The 18,403-nt window shown below is 28.0% G+C and overlaps 2 protein-coding genes across 3 annotated transcripts; both read right to left on the reverse strand.

Moving 5' to 3' along the window:
- Nucleotides 1–8: 8 nt before the first annotated feature.
- On the reverse strand, nt 9–7,112 carry LOC145193296 (phosphoribosyl pyrophosphate synthase-associated protein 2-like). Its single transcript, XM_090072483.1, has 12 exons — nt 6,690–7,112; nt 5,341–5,393; nt 4,470–4,536; nt 3,972–4,048; nt 3,430–3,525; nt 2,445–2,560; nt 2,053–2,108; nt 1,559–1,719; nt 1,305–1,364; nt 1,095–1,165; nt 825–971; nt 9–732 (listed from the first exon to the last, which is right to left on the reverse strand). Exons 1-12 carry the CDS (start codon nt 6,758–6,760, stop codon nt 574–576), a joined length of 1,134 nt encoding a protein of 377 aa, XP_089928609.1. The 5' UTR covers nt 6,761–7,112; the 3' UTR covers nt 9–573.
- A 2,466-nt stretch (nt 7,113–9,578) lies between these two features.
- On the reverse strand, nt 9,579–18,172 carry LOC149878074 (E3 ubiquitin-protein ligase MGRN1-like). Of its 2 annotated transcripts, none has more exons than XM_090073136.1 (15): nt 18,039–18,172; nt 17,613–17,731; nt 17,438–17,526; nt 17,055–17,183; nt 16,344–16,458; nt 16,185–16,248; nt 16,041–16,084; nt 14,620–14,667; nt 14,076–14,144; nt 11,971–12,079; nt 11,730–11,777; nt 11,553–11,620; nt 11,042–11,141; nt 10,667–10,828; nt 9,579–10,542 (listed from the first exon to the last, which is right to left on the reverse strand). In XM_090073136.1, exons 1-15 carry the CDS (start codon nt 18,136–18,138, stop codon nt 10,208–10,210), a joined length of 1,599 nt encoding a protein of 532 aa, XP_089929262.1. In that variant the 5' UTR covers nt 18,139–18,172; the 3' UTR covers nt 9,579–10,207. The 2 variants fall into 2 exon arrangements, with proteins under 2 accessions (XP_089929262.1, XP_089929261.1); XM_090073135.1 differs by having other exon boundaries at nt 14,076–14,140; nt 14,616–14,667.
- Between the last annotated feature and the right edge of the window lie 231 nt (nt 18,173–18,403).

Raw genomic sequence — 18,403 nt, forward strand, 5'->3', positions numbered from 1 at the left:
ACCAAATATTTAACTGGAATCATGTTTACCAATAAAAAATATGCTTAAAAAAAAATATGGATAAAAATACAAGCTCATTACACAAATAATTTTAAGTTAATTATAATGGACTTTCAGTAGACAATTTGAAAAATTAACAATAATATAGTTCTGTAAAAAAACTCAATTGTTAGCTTTTATTTAGAATCCCTAAACTTGAACTTTCTCATCTCATTTCCATTCAAAATGGGGAAACTTTTGACATTAACTTTTGACTATATCACTATTTTGCCATGAAAGCAAGTTATTTGAAAGTAACAATGGAAACCTAGGAATGCTAATAAAAAAAAAGTTAATATAATCAACTTAAAAAAATTTGTTCAAAGAAAACTTTTTTTAATAAAAGTAAAAATGTAAAAATATTCACTAAAAAAGTAAACTTTTATTCTTCCCTTTTTACGAAAAGCTTGTTTTCCTTTTTCAGAAAATGAACCTCTATATACACATCTATGTAAAGGTGAACATGGAAGGGGTTCATTAGAATATAAGAAACATGTGACAGCCGCTAAAGTGATTTCGATTATATCTCATTTGTTAATCTTCCAGGGGAATATTTCTGAACAAATAAGACATACTTTCGCCATTATGGATACGACGAACAGCTTCAGATAAAACAGAACTTATGTCAACTTGACGTATTTTGGGGCATTTTGTTACTATTTGATCTAAGGGCAAGGTGTTTGTAACAATAACCTGATAAAAAAAATAATAATAAAAATATTAATAAAAATAGTTTATAAATAAAAAAAAAATAGTACAAAAATTTTAAATGTAATTTAATTTACTTCTTCAATTTTGGAGTCCATTATGAGCTTTAGTGAATTTCCAGAAAAAAGACCATGAGTAGCAACAACATAAACGTTAAGTGCACCGCCATTCACAAGTATTAGTGCTGCATCAACAATCAAAGTAGCATCATCAACAATATCTTCCTAATAAACAAATTTTTTTGTCCAATTTCAGAACTCAATACAAAATTAAAATTAAAACTAAATTATGTTGTAGTTATATTATTGTTAAACTTTTGAACATTCATCGTAATGAAAATCACTTACAACTATAATTGCAATTTTATTACGAACATCACCAACAATGGTAAGAGGCTTCTTTACTTTTGTAGGTAACCCTTTGAAAATCAAATAACCAAAAAAATATAAGCAATATTTAAAAAGAATATATATATATATACATATAGTTATATATAGTATATATAGTCCCCATATAATTTATTAATTAAATCCAAATAAATTATTATTAAATCTTACCATGTTCAAGATTGAGAAGATATGTAGTACTAAACTCAGTTCCAAAGTTCTCATAATCACCTAAGACAACAAAATAGCTTTTAATAAATAAAACTTAAACTTTTTTGAAAGAACTTGCAAGTTTTTGCAAGAACTTGCAAGGAATTCCACTAACAACAAAATTTTCCCTCTTAATTTAAAAAAAAAACAAAAAAAAACAAAAAAAAACAAAAAAAAAAAACCTCTCTGTTTAAATCTAACATAATGCAACTCACCTGAGTGAACAGTGCACTCTGCTCCACTTTCAGAGGTAAATCTTCGCCTACGAAGAGCAGGTGGTGACTGTCTGCCATCACAAAAATCTGAATCTTCAGGAATATGCTCCCCGTGAAGGACAGCAATGTTCAGTTGTAGACGCTCAGCAAAAGCATTTGCTCTGAGGAAAGAATTATTTAATAGCAAAAGTGACTATATAAGCAAAAGAACTCTTCAAATTTTATCAAAAAAAATTTTATTAAAGACTGTGCTCAGGACTAAATCTTCTGACATGAAATACAAAAATGCATGTTGCTTCATAACAACACATTTTTGAAAATACAAACAAAAACAAAAGTATAAATATAACAAGTCACTGTTGAAATTATAATAATGCTCAAAAATATTGAAATTACATATGTAAAAAATTTACAAAATTCTAATGCTATGTTGCATACCATCATGATACATAACCTAAGAAATTAAAAAATAAATAATATGGGTACAATTTTACCTTGCAGCGCAACCTGGATGTCTAGCAACAACAACTGCTTCTTGATAGCCATGAATCTGAAGAAATATTAAAGCTAACACATCATCTAATGGAACTTTGTATTATTAGCAAATATTCATTTTGTTATACACCATTTTTATTATATTTATGAAAACAAACTCAAGATGATGGCTCAAATATATTTTATAAACAAGAACTTTTATTTAAAAATCTTTTTTTGACAATTTTTTAAAATAAGCTTACAGTCCTTAAAAAAAGCCAATGAAAAGTAAATCTGTCAACTGTCAATTAAATTATTCATGCAAGAAAACTCAGTTTTCTTGCATGAATAATTGGCAATTAGAGAATAATTTAATTGGCAGAAGAGATTTCAAAATAACATCCAGAAGTACCCTTTCTTGAATGTATTGGATTAAAAATGGAGAGGCACGCAGGTTATCAACTGGACAGTCATAAAAACCTTGCACTTCTTTTGAATGCAGATCCAAGGTTAACATATGATCCATACCTATGAACGTCAAACATCAGTAAATTAATTTCATATTGTTTATATGAAACAAACCAAATTGCACCTATATTAAGCTGTTGCGCTCAACATAAAGGTTAACATATGATCACTACCTAGGAACAAACATCAAACATCAATAAACTAATTTCATACAGTTTATATGAAGCAAACCGAACTGCACCTATATTAAGTTTTGTTGCGCTCAACATTAAGATTATGCACAAAGGACATTGACATGTCTAACTCAAGTAGTAAAAAAATCAAAACAAGAAATTTCTTCAGTTTTATATCTAGTACATTTAGAAATCAAAAGAAAAAATTAAAATTTTCTTAAATCACAAGAAGTTGCAAACAAACAAAAATATTGAAAATAGAAATTACAATTTTTTTTAGCATAAACTTACTATCATAAACATTGCTTTTTATTTTTGTAAATTTAGGCTGAAATTTTATTTAAGGCTGTAATTTAAATTTAAACAAAGATGGTTAACAGTTTATTAATTTATGTTATGTTTGAAAGTAATTCGTTATTTAAAATAAACCCTTTTTTACAAACATATAAACACAACATATACCCTTATGAGTTAATTGAAGCTTTTTTGTAAGCTTGCTAAGTACACCAACATTTAAATTGAATTAAATATTTCATTTTATGACATTAAAGATCAAATACTAAGCCGTGTGATCAACAATATCTAAAAAGTAAAAAAAGCTTCTAGAAGATGACTTTGCATTGTTATTCACTAAAATTCATTATATTATTTCATCAGTAACTTGATGCAATGATGTTATTGATAATTGCATCATAAAATCAAAAAGAATCATGATTAAAATTTTAGAAATTTGAATATTTCCTTGGTCATACTTACCAGCTCTGCAAAGTAACTGAGCAAAAAGTTTTGCAGGTATAGCTCCTCTGTTTCGCATCTTACTCTGTTTTGAATACGGAAGGTATGGTACAACAGCTACAAGATAAAAATTATGGTGTAACGGCTATAACATAAGAGATATGGTATGTAGAATAAAGATTCTTTCTTCTGATTTCAAAAAAGATATGAATACAGTTGCACCAAACATTTATAATCAATCAACTATATTGTATTTGTGCCGAGAAAATACAAACTCATTAATGAGATACTTATTTTAAAAAAACATTCCAAAATGTTTTACATTTTAATAAATATGTATGTAAATATTTTAACAAATATGTATGTAATAAATGTTTTAGTGGTTTGATGAGTTAAGCAGCTAATAAAACTTCTTTTTGACATGAGTTTAAAATCAGTTTTAAATTCTGCAATTTAGAAAAATGCAGAAAAGACTAACACCAACTTTAAACTAACAGTCTAAGCATAATAATAACATAATGTAGGCTAAACATAACGATAATGGTAGGCTAAAATAAAATTACCAATAACTCTGCGACAACATGCTGTTTTTAATGCATAGCACATCATTAGCAATTCCATGATACAATCATTTGGTTCACTAAATGACAAAAAATACTTTTAAAATTGTATTTAAATGCAGGAAATTTACAAATCTTCAAAATCTAAAATGTCAGCACATTAATCCCAACATAAAACTAGGCATTTTAAAACTTACTGAATGAATACAAAGGAAAACTGCAAGATAGTTAAAATTATCACCAATCAATTCATTTATTTTTCTGAACATCTGTAATTTCTTTTCACAAAATCATTGTCTCTTTTAATATTTTTTGTCTTTCTCATTCATCAAATTTAACTTAATCATACAAATGTTTGTATTATAATAAAATACATTTATCTATATACAAGCATATATACAAACATATAGATAGACATGTTTCTGTTAATTTAATTCAAATTACAAATTATCTATGTTAAAATGTAAATATTAACTAAAGAGATGTAGAATGGAATTTTACCCTTGCATCACTTGCATGACATACACATCTTTATTTCGAACAGACGAGGACACAGTTAACTTGGTTTCTAAAAACAAAGAAATATTTCAGAGGTTGAAAGGATTTCTCATTTATACATTAAGAAATTCTCAATTATACATTTTTATGTGTTAAATCACAAAGTGTCTTGTATAAACGAGACTGCTAGATATTATATATCATTAAATATGAAGGAACGCACTTTTACACTTTATATGGTTTCTAAAGACATCTAAAGTAATCACGGACAACACTTAGAAATTATTTTTGAATTTTTGCTTAAATCTCATACAACCCATGCTTGTATCTAGTTATTTCAATTTTTTCACTAAGGACAACTTGTAACTTTTTGTGGAATGGTTGATGAAAAAGCATTGATAAGTGTTTATCAACAATATTAATTGTTTAACAAATTTATCAAGCTTTTATCAATATGAAATAATATCTTTATCAATATGAAATATGAAATAAAAGTTAAAAAAATTAAAATTAGCTTTAGCTTTTATGAAAAATACAAGTTGAAAAATATATCAATTAATTTAAAAATTAGCATTGAACGAGTTTTTTGTGTTTGTCCCCTCCCTTTTTAAAACAACTTTATTGCATTAAAAAAAATTGTTTTTTTTTGTAATTTTTATAGTAGTCAAAAATAAAATATAAATAATATGCAAATATAAAATAGGAAGTAGATAAAGTTCTATGAGCTGTTTAATATAATTAATAAACAAGATATTTAAACAAAAATTAGGTGAAAAACAATTTTTTTACTTAATTGACGTACTTTTTCAGATAACAAGCACCAATCAATTTATGAGTTAACATTACATGAAAAATAGTTTTAAAAAAGACAAACCTTTGTTTGAAAAAGATCCACACTCCATCACTCCAAGTGCTATGTTCAGCCTCCTACCAAAATAGAGTCACGATGATATAAGCTTTCTTATAGTAATATTCACAATGATATAAAATTCTTATAGTATCTATATGTATACATCAGATAATATTATTCTTGTATGCTATTTCTTAATAGCAATTTTACAACCTGACTTATAAATAAAAATACTTACAATGTAAAGACACTTATATCCTATATTTGTATTTAGTCAAATTTCAAAAGATTTTCAGAGAAAATAAGATTAATGAATAAATCTTTTGAAAGTTTAGGTTGTGTGATCTTAGGCATTATATGATAATTTAGATCATGGAATTTAGACCTTGGGACAATGCAGATGATAAACTAACCCTGTTTCCCAGAAAACTTTGTTCTTAAAGCCCTGTTCTCATTGCAATTGGAAAATTGAAGATTTTATACGGAGAACAAATTTTCTGTCAGAACACTATGGATTTATATTTTAATAGTAATCTATATGCTTCATAGAAATATGCATACATTGAAAAGAAACCTATTGTATAACTTGATATGACAACAAAAGATAAATTTGGTGAATGAAGATGGAAAGTTACTCCCATCAACAATATCAAATACGTATATATAACTAATGGCATGTCACCAGGTACATTTGCTGTAAATAAAATGCATATATGTAAATAATGGCATGTCACCAGGTACATTTGCTGTAAATAAAATGCATATATGTAAATAATGGCATGTCACCAGGTACATTTGCTGTAATTAAAATACATATATGTTACTAATTGCATGCTACCAGGTACATTTGCTGTAAATAAAGTACATATATGTAACTAATGGCATGTCACCAGGCACATTTGCTATAAATAAAATACATATATGTAACTAATGGCATGTCACCAGGTACATTTTTTGTAAATAAAATACATATATGTAAATATAGCATGTCACCAAGCACATTTGCTTTAAATAAAATGCATATATGTAACTAATGGCATGTCACCAGGTACATTTGCTGTAAATAAAATACATACATGTAACTAATTGCATGCCACCAGGTACATTTGCTTTAAATAAAGTACATATATGTAACTAATGGCATGTCACCAGGCACATTTGCTGTAAATAAAATACATATATGTAACTAATGGCATGTCACCAGGTACATTTTTTGTAAATAAAGTGCATATATGTAACTAATAACTTGTCACCAGGTACATTTGCAGTAAATAAAATACATATATATAACTAATGGTATGTCACCAGGTACATTTGCTCTTAATAAAGCTTAAAAAAATATTCACAAAACTTCTAATTAAAGAAATACTCACGCTGCAACGTTCTTTGCTAAGGGTAAATCTGAGCCCTTCAGAGAGAAAAATACTATGTTAGACTCTCCCATCCTGCTAGTTGCTCCTTGTGCCTTTCCAAAGTAGGAGGCTCTGGAGAAAATAGGTTGCCCGTATCGTCTTGCCGTTTTTGAACAGTGGTCGCAAATATTTTTACAACAATGAATACTATTTGTTAATATATAGGGTTTTACATAGAAAATTTCGTAATTCAGTTTACCGGCATCGTTCCTTCACTAAAATAATAATATGTTATGTTTTGGCATTAGCTGTGTAATGTAACTTCTGTTAAGATGAACTAAAATGTTTCGCGTTTTTAGTTTCATTATGCATTTATGAGAGATGATATTGAGGCGCCGGATGTTTGGGTGCAATTTTGAGAAAAGTTGTGTCAATTATTGCACTTTAGAAGTGTTAAAAAATTTCGGGTAACTTAGAAATCAGAGGTTAAGGGAAGAAGGGGGGGATATATGACAGAATATTAAGCCTTAAAACCTTTTAAAAAATATTTAAATACGCTTTAAGCCTAGTAATTAATGGCGGTTGTTAAGTCGTTATGATTTAGCTGCTAAATTAATACCATGAATGACTGAGATTTTGTAAGCAAAGCTAATTCTCGTAATAAACAGATAAGGAACAGAAGAAAATCACGGTAAAAAGAAGAGTTCTTAGGAACTTTTCAAGAATTCTTTAAAATTTCTTAAGATTTTTTGAATGTGGCATTATGCTTTGTGGTTTTCTCTTCTTTTTTTTTTTTTTTTTTTTACCGAAAATTTCCTCTGCTCCTATCTCGAGCTCCTAACTTAGTTTACTTGATATTTCTAAAAAGAGTTCGGAATTTGTTATCGTTTAACGAATAATTAGCGAGGTAAATGTTAATGAGTACCGAAAGTTCCACGGTTAGGGGAGGTGTGTGCTGCACAAAAGATGTGCGATAGACATAATTGAAGTTTAGGATTTCTAGAAAAGTAAAAACTTTCTCCATTATTGCTCTAATCATATTTAACTATAAAAAAAACCGCTAGATAAAAAAATACTATTAGTCAAAAACTACATTAAAGTCAATAGAAAACAGAGTTATTTGCTTAAAAGAAGCTCGCTTTCCCCTCTAAAAATATGAAAACACTCTCACAAAATAGATTCCTTAAAGCTAGTAAATCAAGGCGTCAGAAAATTTGATTATAATTTTAAAAGGTATGCTCATGCAAGGAAGCATTGTTGTGCTGTAAAGCAATTTCCTGCAGTTGTTTTAGGTAAATCTCGATCTTTGTTACGTCTGCAGAGGCTTTCAAAAATAACATTTTTAGTACGGTTGTTGAAGATGTTGTTTTGATGTAGAAGTTTGTCGATCAAAATTTTCGTTTGTCGATCAAAATTTTGTCGTTTTTTTCGTTTGTCGATCAATATTTTCGTTTTAGAATTCTGCTGCGAAAGTGTTATGCTAAATTTTTAAAAGCTATGCAAGATTTTTAATTCAGAATCAGCTGTCTCGTTTTGAATTTATATGTACCATAAAAATATGTTGCGATACTTTTAGCTATTGCGATAATAATTTATATTTCACAGCGGGGTAAAATGAGCCGACTAATCACTAATTCTATTAAAAAACGTCAGTTGACAGCGCAATAAGAAAAGAAATAAAATTTCTTGTAGCCATACTTTATTTAAGCTTCGGCGTTTTGGTTTTCGGTTTTTTTTCTTACAGTGACTAATAAAGTACAAACAAATCGAGCCTAAAATAATCGAGCCTAAAATAATTAATACTTTTATGCATATAAAGTGACAAGATTACTGAAAAAATTTAATACGCATAACTTATGTGATTTTGCTTCAACCCTTTAAGATGTTGAGCAGAATTACTTATTTGATTCAAAACCGTTTAACTTATGCATGAATAAAAATGTGTGGCACCAAAAACTTTTGCTGTTTAAAACTCACACAGAGTTCTATTTTAATATCCTTCAAAAACACATTTTATTGGTACTCATTTAATTACTGATATTGAATTTGGTATTTTGCTTTCTAAAATTAATGTTAATTTAAAAACCAAGCTGTGTCGACTGTTTTTATAGGTCGGTTGTTTTTTTTTTTTTTTTTTTTTGTAGATAGGGGTGGTGGGGGATTGTAGTTCGAATAATATTTTGAATAATATTTAAATATTTTTGTTAACTTGAATATATTTTTTTTTTATCGAATTCTTTATTTCATTATGTTATTTTACAGCTCTTAAAAATATTTACCGAAAACTGCACGGATAAAATTGATGCGACATGTGATTGTTTTTTTTAAAAAAAATATTTAGGCTTAAAATTTTAAAACTTAAAATTTTTTTTTTTTTATCAAACTGCAATTTGACAAAATTGTCAAACTGCAGAACGGGAAGATAAAAAGGAATTGGCAGTAGAAACACGAACTCATAAAAATCCATGAAGTTTTAAGTGGTTTATCTCAAACTCAAATTGCGACCCAAAATTTATTATTTCCAAGAGTGGATTTTGTAATGTGGCTAAACGCTACAACGGCGCTAAAGAGTGAAATTGTGTATTTAATAACCAAAATAGGATCATTACAAAGCTCTCAAACGATTTTACTGGAAATTAGTCCATGTCACCTTTTTCACAAACTCAAGTTTGACCAAGTAAAAGAAAAAGTACCAAAAAAGAGTGATGGGGGCGGGGGGGCGGAGCGCATATTGACGTGTCATATTTTGATGTCCGTAGAAACAACGATTGCAGTTAACTCGATTGATGTTTAATTTTTTTTTTTTTTACTTTAGGGTGACATGGTATTAACTTCTTTTAGCACTTTGGCTTTATTGGTGTTCTCTTGTCAGCAGCTTTCAGTGGGAATCGTGAAAAGATTTTACCATCGTTTATCAGTACGGAGGTTTTATCGAAAAATATTTTTTTGAAAAATGTATTTACATTTATTTAGTTTAGATATCAATTTCGTCATACAAAAAATATATATACAACTTGAATATATATTACAAAAAACCCACCCCCCTCACACACAAAAAAAGCACCCTTTTTTTTTCTGCAACATCGTTTGAACTTTTCTAAACTTTTATGAGAAGAAAAATAATTTTAACTGCATAAACCTTAGTTATAAATTACCTATGCCACAATAATAAAAAATTAGGGTACATCACTTAAAGACAATAGTAAATTTTGTACAAAAGACGAGGATATAATAAAGATATAAAAATTGAATAGTGTTAAATTAGGAAATAAATATTTAAAACTGTCGTTCTAAATTTGTACAACGCGGAGCTGAAACTGATAACGAACAAAGAAATTAAAAGTTTTTTTTTCATATTAACTAATGAAAAATAAATTAATCACTAATTATGAAGAAGTTGTGAAACTATGACATAATTATGAAGGACTATGACATAATTATGAAGAACTATGACATAATTATGAATTAAGTGTTTGCGGAAATGAAATTGGGATTGAAAATTTCTAAATTCAAAATTCAGAATCAGCTCCATTTAGTAGTCATGCCTCCTCATTTGACTCCGAGTTCTTAAAAAGAATATTTTCAAAGAGCTCCTCATTTTCAGCGTTTCTTGCGCAAAGTGAATCTAAATTTCGTAGTTCTCTTTCATCTACGCAAGCAGTATTAGGGGTTGTAATTAGCGCACGTGTACGTGATACTTTTCCGCCATTAAATAATGCCGATACCCCGCTATGTTGTAATAAAGAAGAGGAAGGTGTGATTGATACTGCTGATTCATTACTACCATCGCTTCCTATAGGGGTTCCTGGTAGGGAAACAATTACGTGTTTATCTTCTTGTTCTAATGCCTCGATAGGAAATTCAGGAATAATTTCTGAAACATAAATATAAACATAATAAATATAGACATAAATATAAACTACAAAAAAAACAACATAAGAATAATAATTTTCCTATTTTGCCTAAAACTAGCGAGTAAAAAAAATCTGAAACCAAACCTTTCTCTGAAGATTCTATAGCAGCTGGATTGCTTATCATGGATGCACTTTTACAAGCTCTTCCACTTGATCGATTTTTAGTTTCAGTACGTGAACCTCTAGCAGAGCGTGACCGCCCATGCGAACGACGACTTCTCGTAGACGAATTGAGGCGCCGACGAACTAACAAGCAAAACAATCCGCCCAAACTTTAATAGTTTATAATTAATTATTTACGTAATAAAATCGCACTATAAATTTACCGCAAACTAATCGCACATGATCACAATTCATTGCAGAAAATCAAAAATATAGTAAGTCTATCTAAAGTGCCCGAAGTACATCACCTCTGTAATCTATTGTTTGCTATGTCCTTAAAGAGGAGTAAAATCTTACCGAGACTAAATTGTGGATCGCCATCTTCCTCTTCCTCTTTAGGGTTAAAACCATTTAAAGCTTCAATTAACTGCACTTCTTCTAATTCATCATCCCCAGACAATAATTTAAAAAAAAAAAAAAATACTATGTGAATATCATGATATACTTTATAAAGAAAATACAAATTCTGTGTAGTACTGAAGTAGCTAAGAAGATAAGACATGTTAGTTGATACGGTTTTATCCAAAGTAAATGCCGCATTTACTTTGTACCTTTGTCTTATGTAATTAGTCTTGCTTTAAAAACGCAATATTTTCTTACAAGAAAAAATAGTTTGAACATACAACGTAGGATTGATGAGAAAAACAAACTATTTTTTAAAAGAGGTATTCATGGAAAAAAGACAAATTGTATCAAAACAAACGTCTAACATTGAAAGATTTTAAGATTTGTTCATTTCTTAACACAATTACAATTTTAATCACCTGAGTGAGTCACTAAATAATTTGAATTTTAAAAAATCACTTACTGCAGATGTTGTTCCTGTTGCAGATTTTTTCTTACGCACAGCTTTTATTTGAAGCAAAGCATGAAAGTCTATAAAAAAGATAAATAGAAAAAAAAAAAAGTAAAATACAATTGAAACTTTTAAAGAAGATGAATTTTTAAAGAAGATGAATATCTCATATCTACAACACACACGTACTTGCTCGACATATTGGACAGCGGCTTGAGCTTGTTCTCATGTGTTCTCCTGAATGAAGTTTTTATGATAAGAAAAAATTGCCTAATTAATTATAAAATCTCATTTAATGTATTGCTCTTCTACTATCATCTTTTATTTCAGTAAAATATTAAAGATGAAATTGAAACAAGGAGACAGGATTATAACTTTAAAATTAAAACTATAAAAAAAAACTGAGATGCATTAAATGGATCATACTCACCACATGTTTCACACAAACAGAGATGCCTACATGGAAGCATAATGGTGTCACGCAGATTACTCATACAAATAACACACTCAATATTATCATCAACTTCATCTCCTTCTTCCTGTGAATAAAAGTAAACTATATATATATATATATATATATATATATATATATATATATATATATATATATATATATATATATATATACATATATATATACATATATATATATATATATATATATATATATATATATATATATATATATATATATATATATATATATATATATATATATATATATATATAATACTAAAATGCACCCTGACTCTATATTTATGCAGTGGGTTGCATAAATATAGAGTCAGGGTGCATTTTAGTATTTTGTATGCGCACCACGAACTTTCATACATGCACAAATACATCTAAGCATAGATTCAACTAGTCTGATGCATAATTCTCTTAAAAATTCTTTCCAAAGTATTCCAAGGCCTGGTGTAATTGTGCAAGCCTGGTTATGCTCTCTTTGAACAATCTCTTGTCTATCCAAGCTCAAATGCTCTTGATGGGATTGAGATCTGGAGAACAAGCTGGCCAAGAAATGACCATAATGTCTTTCTGATCAAGCCACTCTTTAACCGAGATCATAATGTGAGCTATTGCGCCATCAGGCTGAAATCTGGCTATTGGTAATAGTTTACTTTTGAGGGTCTCTTTGAAGTTGTACTAGGTCTGCTGTTATAAATGTATATAGTCCTGCTCCTTTATGGGATAAGCATTCCCATATTCCAACTGATCCTCCTCCGCCTTGTATCCTTGGTACACAAAAATGCTCTTTGAACTTTTCACTAGCCAGCTTCTTGATGATTAATCTTGACTTGCGATTTATCACCTTAAAATTAGATTTGTAGCTGAAAATGACTTTGGTCCAGTCTTCTACAGATCAGTGAAGTTTTTCTCTACCCACTTTAATCTTTTTAGGCAATCTGAGACACGCAAAAGTGGTTTTCGACCAGCAACATAGCAATCTAAGCCTTTCTTATTTAGGCATCTTCGTACAGTCCATCTACTAACACTAACATTACCAGGCATATTTGTGAATCCTTCAGCAAGTTTTCAGTAAGAAGTTTTGTCTAACCTTTTGATAGAGATAACTTTGGTCTCTTGAAGTTAGCTTTAAAGGCCTACCAAGCCTTGGTAAATCTTTGACATCATTATGTAGCTCGTGGTTTTTCAATGTTGCTTGTACACATTTAAGCGAAAGATTGCACATTTGAGCTATTTCTTATTGGCTTTTTCTTTTATCTTTTAGCAGACCTAGAATTTGCCAACGTACATTGTCTGAAACAGCTTTTCTGCCCATTTTTGTCTTGCAAATAACTTAAGATATAAAAACTTAATTTTATTTTTGCAAGAATGTTTATATAGTTCGAAAGAAATCAACCACCAAATTATAGACTGTTCAGATAATATTTCAAGTTAAGTCAAAAAATTTTAACTGACTCTATATTTTTGCTACATTAGAAATACAAGTATAATCTAATTGGATTTATATTTATTCAACACTGGTAAATCTAACGAGTTCGAGTTATATACCATTAGAAAGAGAATCAATTAATTAACACAATTCATATGCTTTTAAACGTATTAATTAGTTGCTTTCAATTTTGAAAAAAATAAAAATTTCGCATAAAAAAAGTAGTGACTCTATATTTATGCAACCCACTGCATATATATATATATATGTATATATATATATATATATATATATATATATATATATATATATATATATATATATATATATATATATATATATATATATCACCATTTAATAAATATAAACAAGTTGTTGATAAGAATATTAAAATAAAAATTATATACAAAAATATCATAATATTGAAAGAGAAAGAGAGAGAATAGGAAAAGGGAAGGAGAGAGGGAGGAGAAAGGGAGGAGAAAGGAGAGGAGAGAGGGAGGAGAAAGGGGAGGAGAGAGGGAGGAGAAAGAGGAGGAGAGGGGGAGAGAGAAAGCGAGAGGGAGAGAGTGAAAAAAAATGAGTGAAAGAAAGATTTTTGAAACTTAGTAGTGAAAATGACAATAGTGTAGGTTTACCTCATTAAATTCTCCAGATTTATTTTCAATTCCATAAATCTCTTGAGTCATGAAGCAAAAACCATCTACCTAAAGAAAAATTAGTTAGAAAAATTTATTATGTAAATATTTACAAATTAATAACTTGTTGTCAGTGATGATCATACTAATGATTTATCATTTGTTGTCGCATACGCATGACATTTGTTGTCGCATACGCAATCTAATTCTAATATTTTGTGTTTTTTTCTTGTCAATAATTACATTTTTAGAGTGTATACTATATTATATGCAGCATAGACATTAAACATCTGTAAGTTTTTATAATGCATTCTTCACATTCATAACTTCTAAAAACTTGCAACTTTTTTTTGGAAAAATTAACTATTTAAAATAAACATCAAAAACAAAAAATATAAAACAAAAAGAATCTGTAAAAAGTTATGAAGTTGAATTTAAAAAAATCTCAACAACTAAGTGCTAAATAGTAAAACAGGTCTTGCTGTCAAAGTACAAGGAAGAAATAAATTGAGTTGAAAAAATTTTGTGGTATCACTGAACCTACCATTATTTTTTGTTTCATAAACTTTATTGCAAACATTCCATCAGATAACTAAAGTAAAAAGCAATTAAACATAATATAACAATATATAAATAAACATAATATAACAACTTTTTATAATTTATTACAAAAATGACTTCTGATAAACTAAAATATTCATTTATTTTGTTTGTTTTTTTAAGAAAACTTTCAGAGCATTCTGTGACTACTGAGATAATTTTAAAGCTGAAAATAAAAAAAAAAGCTGAAAATCTTTCAAGACCTATTAGAATGATGAAAATTCCAAACAAAAAATTTTTAATTTTAGTTGAAAATTTGTAAATGGTGTTTTACTAATCAAAAATTTATAACAACTACCCATGAAAAAAAGGTCTTTACAAAACATTTCTGAATTTGCAAGAAAGTTATTATAAAAAGAATAAGATTTAAAGTATAAAAAGATATTCTTGCTATCTGAATATTAAAAAGACCAGATTAACATAGTATGGTGCCCAATACTATGTTAATCTGGTCTTTTTAATATTCAATGCCAAATTTAAAGTGCTCCTCCTACCCCTTACTAATTTGCATATTAAAAAGTGCTCCCTTAAAAAATAGCTTTTCATAACTTGTCTTATTTTTTTTGTAATTCATAATATATATTTATACCTGTATGTAGCAAATAATATATACAGAAGTTAAGAGAAATGACTCATATGTGCTCCCCCCCCTCCCTTCTAAATAATGAATTAGTCTGCATACTTTTCAATATAAAGTTGAAAAGTATGCAGACTAATTCATCATTTGGGGGGGGGGGGGGGTTTATTTAATAAAGTTATATAATAGATTAACAACTGCGAGAATTTATAATTTTTAAACAAATTTTTATAGAAAATAAATTAATAAATGGTATAATTGCCAACAAGGGAGGTCTGAAGTATGCACAGCATGAATGTCAAACAAGTTAGTTTTTCTGCTTATTTTCCTTACATTTATGAAGAAATTTATAAATTCTGTGCCTTAATTCAGCTGCACCTTCTTGCATTAGATTAAGTGGCAATGGTGAGTTGAAGATGATTTCGAAAGCATGTGCCAATACTTTATGAACAGAAGCTGGGACTTTGAAACAATTATATATCATTAAAATTTTTTTATGTTTCTTTTATTCTTAATCAAAGTTTAAATTTAGCACTTTTTTGATGATTTTTTACTTTCAATGCATAGAAATTTAAGTACCCATTTTTTATAGAACTTTTTTTTTTTTATTAGCCTGTTTGATAACCTTTCCAATCATGTATATACTGACTTTATTTTATTGAAGTGTAACATGAAAAAAATAATATTTTAAATAATTTCTGGCATGTGATTTTCCACTGTGCAATGACTGGTCTTCTAGGGCAAATAGACGGAGTTTAAATGAGGAATCCATAATAAATACTAAATACCTTTTCAATACCAGATAACGTTGCTTCTGATTGACCAGGAAAATCTGCATGTTAAATGTAAAATTTATTTTAAAACATCAAAAATATTTCAAAAAAATGAATTAAATAATTTGTTTCAAGATTAATTTGAAATTTTCAACGCACCAGCATCATTAACAGATATTTGAACAACCAGTGGAATTTCATTGTTTCCAGGGATATAATTCAGCTGTAATTAAAATTAACAAAAAAATATAAACCAATTTCTGTTATTTTGATGATAAAATGCAAATCATAACAGTATAAGTATAGGGGGAGGCTTACTTCTGATGGCTGAAAATCTTCAGGATTAATAAGTAAACGAGTTCGAAATGTTTGATTTGCTCCTTTTCTAAATGTAACAGGCTCAGATGTTAACTCTGGCTTCCTTGATGTATATCTATAAAAAAAAAAAAAAAATTCATGACTTTTATTTATTATATAGAATAAAACTATGATAAAAAAAATGTTTGTTTAACACCAAGGCATATACTGATCATTTTGAAATAGGTATCAAAAAGTACACTTTCTTGCAGCTTTCTCTATTCTTGTTTATTGCAACAAGAATAAAGAAAGGATTTAAGGACATGCTACAAACATAAATTAAACTATTTTAGTAAAATCATCTTTCATGACGCTTTGATTTCATAAACTGATGCGAAAAGTTTGAAAAGGGCCTAATGGACGAATTTTGTAGAATAATTCAATTGACTAAACTAGATACAAGTGAACTCCCTAGTGAATTCAAACATATTTCCTACAGGTTCCCAAATGTTTAAATATTTATTGTTTAAATTTTAATTATAAAACAAATTTTTATTGCATGATGATAAAACTCAAAAAACTTTCTCAAATCACTACAAACACAGTTATTAAAAAAAAATCTTTATTTCTAGTTAATACTATTACGTATTTCAAATTTATATCTTGTAAATATCTAATATTAGTTCATGTAAAATTTAAAAAGAAAAAAAAATTCCGAAAAAATCAATTTACTTTAAACATTCAGTGGTTAAAAATTCTTTTGCCATTAAGTAAACTTCAATGGAACAATTGATATCAGCATCAAAAACAAATTCAATCCAATATGGATCACAATCTTCTACCTTATCTTGCACTGAGGCTCTAAAAAAAAGCATGTTGATTGAAATGATTTAAAGGGTTATGAAATAGATTCTTATGAAACAATACTATATTTATAATATATATGTAACAATATATGTTTCTGAGTTTACTAAGTGGAGCATCACTATCACCAAAAGAAACAATATCAGTTCCATAAAATTACTTATAACTATATTTATTTACAAATATTTTATCACTAACTTTTATCACTTATCAAGACAACATTATTTTGTAAACTTTTAGTAAAAACATACTTTGATAGTTTTAATGTGTCTTTTCGCAAATGCACTAAACTTCGCACAGTATTGCTTGGTTCATCAGGCTTTCCAATGGAGTATGGAAACTAAAAAAAGTATTAGTTGTTATTGCTGTTATCCTTTTTGATAACTATCATCAAAAAAAGATAAAATTACAATTTCCAAAACCTACTGGCATTGGTTTACTAGGGAGATAATTGAGATCACTGTTTTCTCCAAATAAAAATCGCTCAGGATTCATGTTCTCAAACTTTTCGCCAGCCATCATAAAATGTGTACCAAAGTAAGAGCCTATTACCAATCAAAAGTGAGTAAGATAAGTTTACAAAAACTATTTGTAAGTTATTTTTTAGGTCTCTTTTACAAGTAATATCAAATAATTATCAAGTATTATTATAATAAATATTATAATTAACTATTATAATTAATATTATCAAATATTATTATAATATTAAATATATTTTTACAAGTAATATCAAATAATCAAGATATGCATCCAACAAAATACAAAACGTGGTATTTGTAAAAAATTAAAAAATAGAAATGACGAACCACTGAAAATTGTAATAATCTCTATATATAACATAACAAATTTTACCTGATTTTGGGGGAAACCGATAAGAAGAAATTAAATTGCCATCAATTATCTCCACTCCACTGTCAGCTCTTCTTTGAGATGTCAGAAGAGAGTTTCCCATAATAAACAATGACAACTTATTTTATATACTAAATTTAATATTCATAAGAGCAATTATTAGTATTATGCAATGTGATACTAAGGTAACTATGTTTAATAGCATAATAACAAAGATTCTTCAGTGCAACATTTCCTCAGGTTTCCACTTAAATTTTAGTACCAAGGTTCTAAAATTAAACTCAAACTTTTTGTGCAAACGTTTCATTAAATTAGATCATAATCAGTAAAAAAAAAATTTTAAATTAGGTCAAAACCAATCAAAAATT

Source organism: Hydra viridissima, unplaced genomic scaffold (assembly GCF_058129835.1).
Source record: "Hydra viridissima isolate aposymbiotic clone 2 unplaced genomic scaffold, HvirCarnegie_v1 scaffold_15, whole genome shotgun sequence".
NCBI lineage: Eukaryota > Metazoa > Cnidaria > Hydrozoa > Anthoathecata > Hydridae > Hydra > Hydra viridissima.

Bases quoted from the DNA above. Each gene is read 5' to 3' on its own strand.
- LOC145193296 (XM_090072483.1), bottom strand. From the start codon at position 6,760: ATGGGAGAGTCTAACATAGTATTTTTCTCTCTGAAGGGCTCAGATTTA. The intron at 4,537-5,340 runs GTTTGTCTTTTT...CTTTGTTTTTAG, and splicing joins TGGATCTTTTTCAAACAAAG to AAACCAAGTTAACTGTGTCC. The intron at 733-824 runs GTAAATTAAATT...TTTTTTTATCAG, and splicing joins TGGACTCCAAAATTGAAGAA to GTTATTGTTACAAACACCTT.
- LOC149878074 (XM_090073136.1), bottom strand. From the start codon at position 18,138: ATGGGAAACTCTCTTCTGACATCTCAAAGAAGAGCTGACAGTGGAGTG. The intron at 16,085-16,184 runs GTGCGTTGAAAA...TTTAACATGCAG, and splicing joins AATATCTGTTAATGATGCTG to ATTTTCCTGGTCAATCAGAA. The intron at 11,621-11,729 runs GTACGTGTGTGT...TCTTTTTTATAG, and splicing joins CTGTCCAATATGTCGAGCAA to ACTTTCATGCTTTGCTTCAA.